Source organism: Cynocephalus volans, chromosome 13, assembly GCF_027409185.1.
Source record: "Cynocephalus volans isolate mCynVol1 chromosome 13, mCynVol1.pri, whole genome shotgun sequence".
NCBI lineage: Eukaryota > Metazoa > Chordata > Mammalia > Dermoptera > Cynocephalidae > Cynocephalus > Cynocephalus volans.
Window position 1 is genome coordinate 41,559,904 of NC_084472.1, and position 18,161 is coordinate 41,578,064.

General features: G+C 35.3%; 1 protein-coding gene across 9 annotated transcripts in view; it reads left to right on the forward strand.

The window, feature by feature from the left end:
- The window catches only part of ARK2N (arkadia (RNF111) N-terminal like PKA signaling regulator 2N), a 91,489-nt gene that overhangs the window by 30,087 nt on the left and 43,241 nt on the right, over nucleotides 1–18,161 (forward strand). For all 9 annotated transcript variants that reach the window (XM_063076840.1, XM_063076843.1, XM_063076846.1 and 6 more), the window contains one exon: nucleotides 7,692–8,476. In XM_063076840.1, the coding sequence (XP_062932910.1) occupies nucleotides 7,762–8,476 (715 nt within the window). In that variant the 5' untranslated portion in view covers nucleotides 7,692–7,761. The remainder of the gene's footprint in view (nucleotides 1–7,691; nucleotides 8,477–18,161) is intronic.

Below are 18,161 nucleotides of genomic sequence, written 5' to 3' on the forward strand. Positions count from 1 at the left end.
TAGTTTTACTGTACAACTAAGTATCCATATATAATGTGTTATTTTATTTTTTTCTGGTTTTGAACTTTATATACATTGAGTGATACTGTAAGGTTTTTTGATATTTGTCTTTTTTTTTTTTTTTTTGCTTACTATTGTTTTTGAGATTCATCAACGTTGATGTGATTGTCCTTCGTTTGTCTCACTGTTACATGCTTCTTCATTGTAGGAATGTACCACAATTTATTTTTCCATTCTACTGTTTGTAGATGTTTATTTTTGTTTTGTCTGTCACAGCACAATGCTGCTATGAACAATCTTGTAATTGTGTATGAGTTTCTGTAGATAGTTTGTTTCAAGCTTTCCTATTGGTTGTGAAATCAATTTACTGAGTCATGATCGGCACTAATTTTCTTAAATATATAAAATAGAAAAGAAAATACCGAGTGCATCACATGTACAAGGGCAAGTTTTTGTCTCATGAATGTTACCAGAAGAAGCCTCAAACTTCTAGGTTACCCCTTATTTCCTGCACTCCAGTCTCCAAAAAGAACTGAACATTTCCTATTCTATTTCTTCCCCTTCTTCTCCACTTCCCCTCTACTTTGCCATCTGGAGTTCATGTTCATTATCAGCAAGATCACCAATGTTGCAAGCCTCTTCAGAACTTTTCTTTTACTTTTTTACACTGATGGTGACCTGGTTTTCCCCTGAGGACACTGCTTGACCTTGCAAGTGGTGGCTGTATTTTTTCTCCTGTAGTCCTCATCTGTTCTGGCTTGAAGGAGGAGGAATAAGTAGTTTCCTTGTTCCTCATTACCATTTTTCTGATAATTTTTCTTCTTAAAAAAAAAGAAATCCTGCTTTGAATGTTATGACATCGGAATCTCTCTCTAGTCATGCGTTGCATAACGAAGGGTCTACATTCTGAGAAATGCGTTGTTAGATGATTTTGTTGTTATACGAACTTCTTAGCGTGTACTTAGACAAACCTAAATATTATAGCCTAATACACACTTAGTCTGTTGCTCCAGCCACCATCGTATATGTGGTCTGTCATTGACCAAAGTATACTGTTGTGTGGTGCATCACTATGTTTACATCTGTATTACTGTCATCTGTTTATGGCTGATCCCTTTATTGCCACAATTTTTGTTCCTTGTTTAGTGTCATTTTGTTCATTATTATTCTTGTCTTAATTGGTGATTTCAACATACACATATATGGTCCTTCTGACACTGCCCACTCAGTTCTGTGAACAAATTTCCCATAATGATTTGTCCACCACCCTACCTCAGCTACCTACTTTCATGGTTGTACTCTAACCAGTGCTTCTTGGAGTACGCATTGTGACATAGCAGTGTATTTTTATTTCCAATCCACCATTGATTGATTCTTTTATAAAATACAGTAAAAATCAATTACTAGGAAATTGAAATGCTGTTTTGTTATAACATCAATATCAAGTTGCTGTAAGTTTCTAATCAACTACTCTTAATTACTATACTTCTTTCATTGCAAAGGGACAGTCATTCACAGACAGCACTTTGAGTAGCATTCTTTAGATCCTGTAGTTTACCAGTAACTGTAAGCCTTTCATAATCTGTTTCATTCACAGCACTTTTGAATTCTATTTTTGCAGCTTATTCTCTATAGTACTCTGATTCCAACATTCTTTGACTCCACTGGGATGTCCATTCCATTGGTCTTACCACATTTTCACTGCCCTGTACCTTCTTGATGTGATCATTAACATCATTTCATTGCACACACTTTTGCTTCTATTTAAAAAAAAAATTACAGGAGGCCATTGTTTTGGAATAAGTTTCTGCACTAGGCCCCAAAAGACCAGACTAAAAATAAAGATGGAGTTACCCGTACTAAGTTCCCTAGTCACTTAGATTGTGGTCTGACCTTCCCAGAAATCAGGAGAAAGAGATAACAGCCAGTTTCCCAAACAGGCCAGTTTAAATCTTCAGTAGGTATGATAGTGAAGTTTTCTCTGCCTTAATTCTTACACAGAAGAGATAGTCTGAAGTAGCCTGATGTTAACTAGTCAGTTGTTTTCCCATTGTTCTGTCTCTCTGTTCCCACCTTATAAGGAAAGTAACTTTGAAATGACCAGTCTGCTTTCTGTTCTTTGTTTCTGCTTTCTTTTAGCCTTTTCTGTCTGTAAAACTAACCTTCTCTACTCGGCTCATTGGATCACTTATTCCGTTTTATGGAATGAAGTGTTGCATGATTCTGGAATCTCAGAAAAGCCAGCTGAGATCTTTAAATTTGTTGGGATTTTGTCCTTTGACAGTTCTTTCTTGCTTTGTTCTACTTGCTTGGCAGAACTATAGTTTCAGTTAAATCTGACTTCTACCTCCTCTGCACTTGGATTTATACATCTGAACTTGAAAGGAGAAAAACACATCCATGTGTACCAGTCTTTAAGTTCATGGCTACAGCTTTTACTATGGGCCCTTACTATTGCCTGGAAATCATATTATACTGTACTAGTTATACTTCCCACTTTCCTACTACTATTTTACACCTGGTTCTCTGATCAGCCTCAACACCACCTCATTTATCAGTAACTTTTAACTCATGACCTTGCTTTCTACTTCCTTGAGAAATTTGCAGTCCAAAGAGAACTTTCACAAATTCCCATTAGTTTATCATTAGGCTATGCAAAATGAGAATGACGCCTTTTGCTTCCGTAATAGTATTTGCCTTAAGGTCTGTTTTGCTTGTTACATATGGAGATAAATCTAGTGTGGTGGGGGTTGGATATATGATTTTCTCTTTTTTCCTTTGAAACTGCTATGTGTCCTTTTATATGGGTGGTGGACATTAAGCAATTATACAGTCACTTAACTACAGTTGTGTACAGTGCTATAAAGGAAGATAGTGTGGGTTACATGCATATAATAGGGTAATATTAGTCTGTAATATTATCAAAGACTAATAATATTATGGGCCAGCCTATGGCTCACTTGGGAGATTGTGGTGCTGATAACACCAAGGCCACGGGTTAGGATCCCTATGTAGGGATGGCTGGTTCTCTCACTTGGGAGAGCGTGGTGCTGACAACACCAAGTCAAGGGTTAAAATCTCCTTACTGGTTATCTTAAAAAAAAAATAGCAATAATAATATTAGTATGTAGTATTACCAAAAGCTGCCTCGATGAAGTAGTATTTATTCTGATTTCTGCAAAGAGTTGTCAGCAAGAGGGCAGGCACAAAGAATGAAAGGCCAGAGATCTGAAAAAACTCTGTGTATGTGAACATTCTTTGTAGCTGGAGAGAACTAGTGTGTGTGGCCCAAGATGAAACTGGAGAGGTGGGTAGGGATTTTGAGCAGGAGAGAGCAATCATATTTTCCCCCTTAAGTTTGTTTTAATGGTCCCTACATTATTTGGAAATTGAGCATTGTGAATTGTTCATTTTAACTCTGTATAAGTTATAGTACTCAGCAGTTCTATTCTCTGTCAGATTCTCTGTAGTAGATATTATAACCCTTTTCCATTTTTTAATAAACTTCCAAAACCTACTTTTCTTTTCACCTCATATTAAGATGGAGGAGTGACATGAAATGAACTCCCTCAACTTTTCTCCTCCAGATTTTCATTGTATTTTCATCTTCTGTTGTCTTAGTTTCTTAAAGATTGTAAAGACTAACAAATAAGTGCACTTTCATTGTCCAGAATTAACAGGCTAGTTTTTTAGATTATTGCATATCATCCTTCTTTAAGGGGAGAGAAAAACCTCAGATAAAGATCAAGTTGTCTTTAACTATTCTCCTCTTGATCATCCTTCCTCCTCACCCACCTTTCTAGGACATTTAAAAAACACTTTCTCATGTAGAGATGTCATATGGGCATTGAAAAACTATTATTCTGCCTGCTCTATGGAGTACAGGTTGGTGGATGGGAACAAGATATGGGGAGAAGATATGATTGTTAATACTTCCATTGAGAAATAAAAGATGGGGATTGTGTCTAAAGTGGTGACAGTAGAAGTGGAGAATATTGGACAGGGTAGAAAACTATTAAGGAGTTAGGATTGTTAGGAATTAGTAAATGATGGCATGCAGTGAGTAAAAGAGGAAGGCACTGTCAAGGATAATCCTAAGAATTTTTAACATGAATAACTGAAATAAATGGCAATAGTGGTGCTATTTCCTGAGCTACAGAAAAGTAGAGAAGGAGCAGAGTGGGGTGGGTGAGAGATGACTAATTTGGTTTTGGATATGATGAAATTATGGTGCCTTTGTGAAATCTAAATGCACATGGCAACTGGATATTTGAGTGGACTGGTGGTAGAGCTCAGAGAAGGTCTGAGCTGGAGAAACAAATTTACTAGTGTAGGGGTGGTATTGGAAAATATGGGTTTAGAAGAGCTTACTTTGGTGGATGGGAAAAGGACCTAGCTAGTTCTAGGACTAAATCTTGAGGTTTGGTAGAGGAAGTGAAGCCTACAAAGTTTTTAATACTTCACTGTAAATTCACTGTGAACGTTAACCCAGAAGGTTGAGAGCCTTTTATCCCATTTATATGGTGCAATTCCCATTTGACAATTTTATCATTTTTCCACTGCCAGCTACTTGACTACCCCTATCAGAAAAATTTATTTTTTCCCCCTGACCAAAAACAATATATGCAGTTAAATAATCTGATTGTTTGGAAAGATTAATCTTTATGTATGACATAAATGTTTAGGGCACTTTGTTTTTATTCCACTTTCTATGACTTTTTATTCTTGTATTTAATTAGTTATAACAAAATTCCACTATAGTGGGAAAGCCTAATAGAATTTGCTGACTAAATTTGACCCAAATAGTTGTCTGGTGTCATGGCCAGAAAAAACACAACTCCCTTTTCTTCAGAAGACTTTTATTTTGGAGTGGAGTTTTGAATAGGTAATACTTGTATGTAATACAAAATTCAAGAGGTACAGAACTGCATGCAATTCAAGTCTTCTACTGCTATTCCCTCATTTACTCTCTTTCCTTCCCAAGGCCGGAAGAATTCTAAAGTATCCTTGCAGACATTCTTTGCATCTATAAACTCATAAATATAATTTTGTTCTTTATTTACACAGAAAGTATCTTTTTGGTTGGTTTACCTTTTGTTCCTGTTTGTGGCTGACACCAGTCTTTTGTGGTTGATTTGGGCATATTTAAATGGTTTTGATGGCAGTACTGGTTACTTATTTAGGCAACAGAAATTTAAAACTCAGTTAATACTTAAATTTAAGGAACTTGAAAGATAATCATTTGATTGGTTTACCATATTGAAAGTTATTGATATTGTCATGTTTTCTTACAAGGAAGAAAAGTCTAGATTCATTTGTGCTACTACCCACACAACTTATTTCCTGAAGAAACAAGTTTTATGGTCATTTTAGCAAATTTACTTTTCATCCTGCTGTTGTATGTACTTTGTAAAGATCGAATGCCTTCTTTCAAAAATTAGAGACTTTTGATGCTTATGCTTTATGGCTGATATTAACTTCCAATATATTTGAGATACTTCAAGAAAAATTTTTTCTTGAGTATATAACCTCATACTAAAAAATCAATTTTCATTTTTATTCAGTTGAAAAACTTTGGGTTTGTTCCTCATACTAGGGGTATTTTATATCTACAAATATTTTATTTCATGTTTATATTGCCAGTGTGCTTCATTTATGATGCTTTGTTGGTTGGTTTTAACTTTTACTCCCTCTGTTGGCTTTCAGTGGTGTTACATTCCTTTTGGAATAATGTTAGGAAAAACATTTATGCTTATTTTCATTTAACTAAAAAATTAGTAATGATGCAAATATGCTTATGAAGTATGCTACACATGGATTGTTTTAAATTAATATATGTTCCAGTGGCCATGAATATTCTTGTTTTCATGAATGTGTTAAGGAAACTTTATCAGAATGTTTTATCAGCAACTGAGAACAGGACTGTGAAAAACAAAAACAGGCATATAGAATACTCTTGTTGTGTTAAGTAAAAAGTAGGCTTGGCATGTTAGATCAATAAAAAAGGATTTTTTTCAGGTATATTCTAGTTTTTGTCCACCATAGATTGAACCATCAGGTAACTTCATTGAGTGAAGTGATGGGGGTGCCATACTGTACCTGCCTAGCATATCATGTAGATTAATATTTGTGTCTGTCTGTGACCTGTGGGACATTATATTAGTTGCCTTCTGGAACAACACAAGTACAGGGCTAGTTATTTACTTGCCTTGCACATTCTTAGCATCCTCTGAAAAACCACCAGTTAATGAAGTTTGCACAGTATAGGTCACAAACTCTTGTGGTTAATGATTATGTCCTGTTCCTCCATGATTAATTGGAGTTGTCTCACTCGTGGTGGTGAGGGTGTTAGGTTCTAAATTTAGCATATAAAGTGTATGTAGGGTATTTTAGCTTACGTCATTTATAGAGTAAGTTTTCTGGGTTCACAGAGTAGTTGAACTGAATTTAGTGGCCATTGTTTAAGAAACACAACATCTGCTTAGCATAAGGAGAGGTATGTGGGAACTAGGAAGGACTGAGGGAACAGCAGATTCCAGCCTTTCATCTTAGCGCTCTTCTAGAGCAACTCCTTTTGAGGGGAACGCAGACAGGTTTGATATATAATTATTTTGGTTGCTCATTTGCCAAATGCACATAGTTGATTGTTTTTTCTATTTCTGTGAAGAATGCCATTGGTATTTTGATAGGGGTCACATTGAATGTGCAGATTGCTTTGGGTATTAAGGACATTTTGGTGATGTTAATTCTTCTGACTCATGAACATGGGATATTTTTCCATTAATTTGTGTCCTCTTCAGTTTTTTTTCCAGCAGTGTTTTATAGTTTTCATTATAGAGGTCTTTTACCTGCTTGGTTAAGTTTACTCTTAGGTATTTCATTTTTTGGTAGCTACTGTGAATGAGATTACATTCTAGATTCCTTCTATGGCTATTGCATTGTTGGCATGTAGGAAGCCTATTGATTTTTGTGTTGATTTTGTATCCTGCCACTTTACTGATCTCATTTATTAGTTCTAGTAATTTTTTGGTGGAGTCTTCAGGGTTTTCTATGTATAAGATCATGTCATCTGCAAGTAGGGATAGTTTGACTTACTCCTTTCCAATTTGAATGCCCTTTATTGTTTTCCCTTGCCTTATTGCATAGGCTAGAACTTCTAGTACTATGTTGAATAAGAGTGGGGAAAGTGGGCATCCTTGTTCCACATCTTAGAAGAAAGACTCCAATTTCTGTCCATTCAGATTGATATTAGCTATGGGTTTGTCATATATGGGCTTTATTGTGTTCAGGTATGTTCCTTCTTTACCTAATTGGTTGAGTGTTTTCACCATGCAGGGTGTAGGATTTTATCAAATACCTTTTCTGTGTCTGTTGAAATGATCATATGTTTTTTTCCCTTCATACTGTTGTTGATGCGATGTATTTTTTTATCTTTTAGTTGTATTTTCCCATCAACTTTCTGATACCCTCATATTAAGTCCTTTGAATTTGACTGTTGATCAAGCAAGCAGATAATAGATATATATGTTTTTATATTTTATTGTTTTTTGTTGGCTGACCAGTATGGGGAGATAAATATTTTTTAAAGGTGTGTAATGGTAACTTTTGCCACCCACTTAGAAAGGTAGGCATGTTGTGTTGATTAAATAATCTTTCATTTCTGTTTATTAATTTTTTGTGTTTTTGTACAGGTTGCTTTCCTGTTGCATCTTTGATATCATTTCCTAGACTCTGCTCCATGATTTAACTCAAAATTCTGAAATGAAGATGGAGGAGGCAGTGGGAAAAGTCGAAGAACTCATTGAGTCTGAAGTCCCACCAAAAACATCTGAACAAGAGACAGCAAAGGCAGAAGATGGATCTGTAGAACTGGAATCTCAAGTTCAGAAAGATGGTGTAACAGATTCTACAGTTCTTTCTTCAATGCCCTGTTTGTTGATGGAACTGAGAAGGGACTCTTCTGAGTCTCAGTTAGCATCCACAGAGAGTGACAAGCCGACAACTGGCCGGGTGTATGAGAGTGACTCCTCTAATCACTGCATGCTTTCCCCTTCCTCTAGTGGTCACCTGGCTGATTCAGATACATTGTCTTCTGCAGAAGAGAATGAACCCTCCCAGGCAGAAACAGCAGTAGAAGGAGACTCTTCAGGAGTGTCTGGTGCCACAGTTGGGCGCAAGTCTAGGCGGTCCCGGTCTGAAAGTGAAACATCCACTATGGCTGCCAAGAAAAACCGGCAATCCAGTGATAAACAGAATGGTCGAGTCACCAGAGTTAAAGGTCATCGGAGCCAGAAGCACAAGGAGAGGATCAGGCTACTGAGGCAGAAACGGGAGGCTGCTGCTAGGAAGAAATACAACCTGCTGCAGGACAGTAGTACCAGTGATAGTGACCTGACTTGTGACTCAAGCACGAGCTCGTCAGATGATGATGAAGAGGTTTCAGGGAGCAGCAAGACAATCACTGCAGAGATACCAGGTAGAGGATGTTTTTTAAACTGACTGTAAAGCTCCTGATGGCATTTCTCAGCTGTCAGGCTCAGTTAGATGAGTGACACTTGAAAAAAAGTCCAGGAGACCTGCAGCTTTGTAAATTTGAAGACTGCAGTGTATTAACCAGACATGGCCAATTTTAAAAACCTGTTACGAGGTTTCCAGTGCACTTTAGCACGTCAACAAAAAACCAAACCAAAACAAAACAAAAAAAATTAAATGGTTAATGAATGATAGGGACAAATTATTTTTAAGTAATGGAATTTCTCACAAATCTCTTTTTCTGTAACATATATTACCTGAACTCCCATCATTGCCTTTTTAGCACTGCTTAGATTTAATATACTCACTGTTCTGCATTATTACTAAGCATGTTCTTCTCAGGAATAGGCACCTTGCTTTACTATATTGCCACTGCACTCGAGCTTATGGTGTCTGAAATAACACGCTCTATCTTTCATTAAAGTTTTCTAATAAGTGTTCCTCTTAAAACAGTAGTTTTTATGTGTTTCCCCCCCATTCAGGGCATGATAAGCTAGTTATCCTTGTTGCACATTTTTCTATCCTAAGTTGTCACTCGTGTTGAAAAGAGTGTTTTTTGCAAAGTTTCCCCCTAATTCTCCAAGCTTTAAAACATTTGTTAGATATCTGCTTGTTCCAGCTTTCATTGGTATAAGGGTCTGTAATTTATTACATGTTTGACACATCTGCTGTCCTCGTATTATCATTCGGTACTGTGTACTGCAAAGGCAGTCCTGAGATTTCTTAGTGGAAGAAAGATCATGTCTGAACAGTTCTTAAGTGGTGAATTCTCATTATTGAAGAAACTCAATATCATTAGGAATCTTTTGTAAACTACACAGTGTTTAACAGATCATGACAGTATTGTTTATTGCTACATTAAAGGGGGGAAATTTTGGTTTTCTAAAGTTTTATGGGTGACTATGTTTTTTTCCTTTTCTGTTTCTATACATGAAGACAGCATATTGCTGAAATACAATGAATATTTAAAGGAAAATCATATTGGTTAATTAAACCTATTTATATAAACTCAATGACAAGAATGATTGGTTTTAAAGCACTTTATTAGGTATTCAACTTAAAGTAATTAAAGTCTCATCCATACAGTATATTAAATATGAGTTTTTAACAGTCTTTAGAAATCCTTTTTACTGTTGAATTCTTTTGGTAGTTCCTTGTACAAATAAAACTCCTGGGAAGAGAATTTAAGTGAAGCTCATTAGTTGAATGCATGAGGTTGTTCTAAGGCAGGTTCTAGGTATATTTCAGTTTTACCTTTAGTAATATTTTTAAGCAAGCCTTATTAACACCTGTAAAATTGTTTATGCATTCTTATATCATGTTCTAATCTGTTAATCAAAATCATGATGGATCTCTTGATGCAGTACCTACTTCCGTTACTGAACAGGTTTTTATGTAACCACCCCAAAACTTTGCCTTTTTGCGGAAAGGGAGAAGATGAGTGATAGAACTACATTGTAGAGGTGGCATGAGAAGTGTCTTCATGCACACTCTCCCTGTTAGGCTTATATAGATTAGGAGTGCTTTGTTCATATTTTCCTAACCTCTTTGCTGATTGACTCCCTTGATCATTGTTCACAACTTCTAAAACACCAGGGTGGTCTGTTTCTTGTCTATTCTGAATTGTATGCTAACCAAATATCAAAGTAAATTATCTGTATCTTTAAGTTAGTTTCTCTTGTTTACACCATTTAATAAGTTTGTAGCTTTTGAAAATATGTAGAGTATTTAGGCTGGCTGGTTGGCTCAGCAGGTTAGTGTGCAACCTTGTAACACTAAGGTCAAGGGTTCGGATCCCCTTACCGGCCAGCCACACACAAAAAAGAAAATAATGTAGAGTTTTCAAAGGTAATTACGGAACATCAAATGGTAGGTTAAGGTGCAAGGCCACTGTATATGACTGCCTGTGCTGTGCACTGCACAGTTTTGGGAAATGCCATTCACATGAGACAGGTATGAATAGTCTTTCCTGGAATTATGTAAAGCAGCAAAGATGGAACAACCTAGAGTTTAAATATTAGGAATTTCAATTTATCTATCATATTGTTCTCTCAAAAAGTGTGCCATTGTGCATTTTTAATATAAGTTATATTTCCTTCAGTTTTCTGAGTCACATTATAACTTTGGGAAAGAGAAGATGCACACTCAATCTTATAGGAAGAGCAATTGAGGAAAGGTTTTATAAATTGTTAAGACAGGATAAATTATGAATTGACTTGAGTGCAACAACTTGGGCATTCAAGTGAACTTAAACTGTATGTACCTAAGAAAATCTCGTGGATGTTGAAATTTGAATCCAGCTGTTTACACAGAATGAAAACCAAGTAAAAAACTAAGTTTCTGCTATATTGTTTCATCAAGGTATAGCCAGTTTAGTAATTCAGAAAGTGCTTATTTATAAACTTTTGGCAGCAGCTTAAATGTTAAAGGAATTATGCTAAATGTTCTCTTACACCAAATAGTTGCATTTCTTTTTTTAAAGCGCAAATAATGACTTATGCAGACTAATATGGTTCATGGTCATGCTTAATAATTGAGTTTATCTGGGGAACAGGTGTTTATGAGACCCCTCCCCCCATTTAGCAGTAATTGATAGGCAGCTTAGTATTGACAGCAGATCATTCTTGAAGTTTTGAGAAATTTGAGGGTACTTCAAAAAGTTCATGGAAAGATTCATATTATCTTTTAATTCTATTTTTACACAAACTTTGAAGTACCCTCCTATGCTGATGTTTTAAGAATCTGTTTGGAGGTAGTATCAGGATAATTCTGGCAGTAGTTTCATTTGGGGATAGAGTATTTTATAGTAAATTTGTGGTATTTTACAGTGAACCAATGTAAAAATACTATGTAGTTGTTATCTTGAGTATTCATTATCAAATGTCTCCTTTATCTTCATAGAGTATCTTTTTGTGGTTTGATCATTCTTTTTTGTTTTATGATTAGAGCATTATTTTTCATAGGGGGACAGTTTCTCTGTAAAATCTCTATTAAGTTGAGACTAGCTCTGTAAAGTCTGCTGTGGGAGGGATATTTATTTAAGTTAATATGAATAATGGATATTAGACTGTGTTCAGTTCAATAAATTAATTCTCTGAACAGAGTAACAAATGTGCATCCGTGTATATGGGTAGCGGGGGAAAGTTTTTCCAGTAACTGTGTTTTTCCAAAAATATTTAGCATAGAGTTAACCTCAGGGTAACTTCATATTGTCTTGGCTATAATGACTTGCTTTCATGTGGTTTAATAGTCCACTATATAAAAGCCTGTTCAGATTGAGTTTCAAAAATAGTACCCATCTTGGTAGGTAAGAGTCAGTTGTCTTTGCTGGTTTGGTTTGCCTTTAGAAAATCTAATTGATCTCTTTTGGAAAATGTCAGGGAGGCTATTGAGGAAAGCTGTCTAAGAGCACTTGAATTCTCAATCCATGTAGCCAGGCCAGACCAGCTCAGCCCCATTGAAGCTAGGATCTCACATTACTCATACATATTTATACACTGAAGTGCATCATGATAAGCTATCATCTTGCCTCACAGCTTTTTCTGCAATGGACATTATACTTAAGTAGTAAATCCTTTGTAGAAATTTTTGGAAATAGAAAAATGTGAGGTAGATTAAAATTACCCATAGTTCTGCTTTTGTTAACATTTGAATGTGTTGCCTTCCATAATATATAACAAAATTTGTCATACTGGGTATATGTCTGTCTTCCTTTCCCTCTTAACATTGCATTTTGAACATTTTACCAAAACACTAAATATTCTCCCTAGAATGTATGGACTTTGAATAATTTAGCTAACTATAAAAATAACTTCCCTAGTGTTAGTACTTTCCATGGTTTTTAGGTTTTGCTATTATGAGTAAGGGTATGAACACTTAAGGCTATATGTTGACATATTGCCATACTACTTTTTAAAAGTATATTAAGTCTGTTTCATTCAGGAGTTTGTTTATGCATATTGTTCTTGATAGTATTTATTTTTAAAAAATCTTGCTGATTTGATGGAAGAATTATATCTTAGTGTTAATTTGCATTTCTTTGATCATTGAAAAATCATGCTTAGCCATTGTATTCTTTTAGTAAACAGTCTGTTCATGTTCTTTGTATATTTTTCTCCTGGTACATGTGCTCTTTCTGATTAGTTTGTTAGGGTTCTTAATCTATTGGGGATTTAATTGCTTGGACAAATTCTGATATTCGTTTAGGCAGCGAGGACTCACGGTAGAAGATAAGACCCCAAGTCCACATAGGGAATCTCATGAAGCACAGTTAATGACCTTTTCCTAGATTGAATATAAAGTGGCTCTCCCTGGTGGCTAAAAAGCCCTATTACCCACTTTAAGCCCCTTGTAATATGGTTGTGTTTTGGTAGCTATTTAGGAGACTCACTAAATACATTGATAATAGAACACTGAAACAGAGTAATCAGATAAAAACTGTTTTCAGTTAAGTAAGTGCAAACGAGTTAGGTGAAATAATCCATGTAGTTTTCAATCTGACTTTATATTAGAATCATCTAGGGAGCATTTAAAGCTTCTGATAACCTAGGTCCCACATTAGCCCAGTTATATGAGAATCTTTCCAGTCTAACCCCAGGCATCAGTATGTTTAAAGCTCCCCAGGTGATAATAATGAGCAACTGGGGCTGAGAACTGCCAAATTAAGCAGTGGTATGTTAAGTCTCCCATAGCTAAAAATCATGGTGAAACTCGTGATCTGGCTTAATTAAGTTCTCTTACTGCTAATGGTTATCAAGTTTTAAACAGTGGAGTCTAGTTTCCTGAAATCATTAGTTGTAAACCATGGCGTTATTCTGTAGTAATTAACAAGGATAAACACCTTTCTATTTTACTCCATTTAAGTGATTATTTTAAAGGCATGTTTTGTTTGAATGTGCTTTTTTTATATGTTACAGTATCAATTATAATATGTTATAATGCTAACTTAAATTTACAAGCTTTGAAGTCTTACTGGTGGGTATCCTTTGGTAATTTCTCATGTTAAAGCACCAAAATATCATTTTCAGCTTACTTTTCCTAACTTATTTCCTGAAGTGAGTGCCTATATTAACTTTGAATATGCAAAAGCATAAACTTTGCTTTTGATATGTCTTTTCCTCAAAATAGGATATATCTTAATGTTAATAAAAGGACATGCGTGCTTAAGGTAAGAATATGTTCCCTGGTTTTTAAAAAATAGACTTTTTTAGAGCAGTTTTAGGTTTATAGCAAAATTGAGCAGAAGGTATAGAGAGTTCCTATGTATCTCCTACCCCTACTACATACACACAGCCTCCCCAACTATCAACATCCTGCACTAGAGTGTACATTTGTTACAATGATGAACTACGTTGATTATTACCTGAAGTCCACAGTTTACTCTTAGGGTTCACTGTTGGTGTAAGTTTCTGTGAGTTTCAACAAATGTCTGGTCACAGTTTTTAAGGCCTCAATATGTCTTTCTTTATCATTGTTTATTGCTGGTAGTCACCTTTATGAGGCTGCAGCTTATCTCACTGCCCCCAGCTAAGTGTTCTCTGTATTGTTTTCTGAACTCAACTTTTAAATACCCATTTTCAGTATTCATTGAGAAATATGTAATGCCAGAATCTAAACAGATCAAAGTAGCCATCTTATTTCCTGTCCTACGCTTAAGTTTGCCCAGCATTTATAATGGGGTTTAAAGGAAGTTTGATATTTTTAAAAATTCCATTTAGTCTGTTTTTCCATAAGCTAAATATACTACACTTTGGGGAAAGGTGTGTTCTTGAGGAAGTTTACATACAAACAAGAATTTCTTTTTAAAAAAGTGAAGATAGCATAGGGGATGGAGTAAGTAGAGGAAAAGGAATAAGATGAAGTTGAAGGGAAGGTTGTTATGTTACCAGCTTCATCAGGTTTTCATTTGCTAGGTAGAATTGGGCTAAAAATTTGTCCCATTGCCTTCTAGGAATTGAAAATAAGTGGCATGACTCATTTAAAAAGTTCTTATTGTCTAGAAGAAACACAGCTATTCTTGATATTGACACACAGGATTTTTTTTTTTTTTTTTTGCACCTTTATAAAAAGCCACTGTGATAAAGTGAAACATGTTTTCAAACATACTCTGAGCTAAATACAATAGAGCAGTTCATAGGACTGTTCTTTATAAAACTTCTTGATGTAGGTAGAAGGTATAAGGCCAAGACTGATTGAACCATCTATCTTTCATTTATTCAACAAGTGTTTGAGTACCTAGTATGGGGCATAGGGACACAACAGAGAATAAAGTCTGCCCTCATGGAAGTTAATCTTCCTTGAGGAGATAAACAATAAATGAATTTGTCATATGCTGTTCGATATGGATATATGCTATGAATAATAATAAAGCAGGATGTATAAGATAAAGATGGAATAGGAATGGAGTAGAAAAGTTTTTTTAGTCAGTGTAGTCAAGAGTGGTCTCAGGAGGTAACATTTTTAGTAGTTCCCTTAGAATGAAGAGTTCAATATATAGTAATTAGTTGTATTAGAGACCCAAACTATAGGGTACCCAAGCCAAAGATGATCTGGCCTAGTTCTAGTATAAAACAGTGTATGTATAGGACCATATCCGAAACTGGAATCCTATGAAACCACTTTTCTACTGGATATTAATAGCTGCACACATGTTTACATATTTGGAAAGTGCTCTCAACAAAGGAAGGATATGATTTGTAGCATACACCAAACTTAATCACAAAATTTGGGGGGTTTTTTGGGGGGGGGGGTGAGGTGGCATACCTTTTAACACCTTGCACAAACCAGGGTTTGTAAAAAGCTGATGCAGAGGTATACATGGGTTCTGTTATATCCTTTATATGATTTTTCATAAGGATTCTTTAAAAAACTTTAAACAGAGCTTTTGACAAGAATCAATCTCAGCTAAGAATTAGTGTATAATGATTTCATACGGATCAGCTGCCAAAACAAATTTTTAGAATTTTAAAGTCAAAGCAGTTAAAATACACAAGGACACAGTGGTTCTCAGCCAAGGCTGCATATTGAAATCACCTGCGGAGATTAAAGCCAAATGAAACAGGAGCCACCCTAGGTTTGGGGCCTTGTTAAACCACTCCAGGTTCTTAATGTTCAGCAAAGATTGGAAACAGCTGTTATATATTGTCAGTTGTATACACGCTCCCAGGCAGATATATTGAAACTATGAAAAAATGCTAAGGTTATGTTAGTCATTTTATTATTTTTCTTGGAATTAGGTACTTTGGTTGATGAATAAAAACACTGCTTATCAATGCTGTATGTATCAGGCTGTTCTTAGCAGTGCTACACTATTTTCCCGAGTAAGCATGTCTTAATGAAAATACAATTTTATGAATTAATAATGTTTTATCAAATAGACTCAGTATCTTTAAAGCTGACTTCAGTCCTGCTGTGGAATCTGAAGGAGTGCCCAGGGAAATTCCAGGATTACTTGCCAGGGGTGCTCAGTGTGATAGGAACTGCATAAGCAGTATCCTAGAAGAGAGGCTGTAAGCTGTTTTTTCAAGATGCAGAAGCAGACAGAGAAGTTCTGCATGTGGATGGAGAATTTAACTCACCTTGATGCTGGTGAAGAAAACAAGCAGCTACTGGAACACAGGAGACCTAAAATGCAACTAGTTGGCCAAAGAATTTCCCCTATCATCCAATCAGGTGCTTACATACAGATGCCTGATTCCCAAGTACTGCCACTGCAGCCCTTTGTTTCTTATGTGACTGGGTGAAATGTGGACAATACGTTAGAATTCCCAAAGACTTATAATAACAATTTTCCAATTAATGTTGCTGAAAATGGAAATATTACAGAACAACCTTTGAATCTATCACAAAATTAATTGTGTTTACTATCTGCTTTTTGGATTGTGTAAGAAAGAATATGCTTTTGCCTGTTATAAGTTTCTTTTGATGATGTTTAAAAATCTATAATAGTAAGTAGTTTCTTTTTTAAAAATTAGGTATTCAAAACAGAAAGCACAGTTTGATAAATTTTAGCTTGAGTTTTGGTACGTATGATTGGGACATAGAACCATATTTATACAATAATAGGAATGATCCTCTTTATGCTTTTTGCATGCCAAAAATATAAATAAAATTAAAAATTGGGAGTTTTAGTGAACCCCAATAGGTAAATAGTTAATTGCTTGAGAATCTCTTAGCATTTATTCTCTATAAACACTCCTGACTCCCTTCTGATTCTAATTGGGGGATCACGTAATTAATCCCACTATGAACATCATGAATGAATGTACTGTATGAACATCATAAGTCATTCTTACATATGTTATTTAATGAACTAATTTGTTGCTATCCTTTAATGAATTATAATATTAAAGAGCATTTGTATGCAGAAAGAATGCATTACTTTTTCGAGCAAGTATTTACTCTGTACCTACTATATAAAATACTATAAGAAAAGCAGATTAGACTGGAGTTTGATTTCATGCATGAGAAAAATAGTATTTTTCATTGCTACTAGATGGATTTTTATCTTTTTTTTTTTTTTTCCCCCTAAAAGGATGACCGGTAAAGGGATCTTAACCCTTGACTTGGTGTTAGCACCACATTTTCCCAAGTGAGCTAACCGGCCATCGCTATATAGGGATCCTAACCCATGGCCCTGGTGTTATCAGCACCACACTCTCGCAAGTGAGCCACGGCCAGCGTGGATCTTTATTTTGAGCTGAATGCCTGAGGCAATAACCTGACAGACATTATGTACTGGAATTGTCTGGTACCCTGATATAAAGGGTACTTCTAGAGGATAAAGATAAAATGGTCACTCTATTAGGGGTATATATTGAATGGGTTTTAAAATTGCTAGTGACTTAAGTTTTTTTAGCTAATGTACTACTGGTTTAATTTCGTTTTCATACTCTGAACTGAAAATAAATGGCCTTTAGTTATGTTAAGGGGCCCATGAGTGTGTCAAAGGGAAGAAAACACCACAGGAATGAAAGTCTTGCAACATGATAGATGTTTTTATGTGTGACCTTGGATTGGGAAATACTGGTATTTTATCTTTTCAGGGTTTATGGGAATATTGTGAGAAGTAGCTAAATTAGGATGAAAATCTTCAGTAGGAATATGTAACTTTGCTAACACCAACTGGTTTTTTAACATTGTGCTTTCTACTGGACTTACTTATAAGATAAACTTGGCCTTTCCCTTCACATTTATAACTTAATAACATACTGATTTGAGAAAGTTTAATTTTATGATTTAATGAGGTTTCAACTTTTGAAAAAATCTAATTCTGTGTTTTGTGGGAAGAAGGATAGGTGGTGAATTTGGAGTTTCATAGATAAACAATCAAAAGACTTTTACTTTATCTTAATATTTGTCAGCAACTTTACACAGACAAACTGTCATTGCTTTTTTAATTCAATTCTATGTCCAAATATTTGCAACTTGTAAATTAATGTTAATAGACTGAGGCAAATTTTTCCCTTCCTGGTTTTGAATTGAAAAATAACCAATTTGGTTTTTTTCCTTTCAGAACTTGATGTATGAGAATTGGGTGTTACTTCGGGTCAGGCTTGTATATATATATAAATTGATGAAAAAGACAAGTGGTTTCCTCTTTATTGTGTAACGACTCTCACATTTCCTGA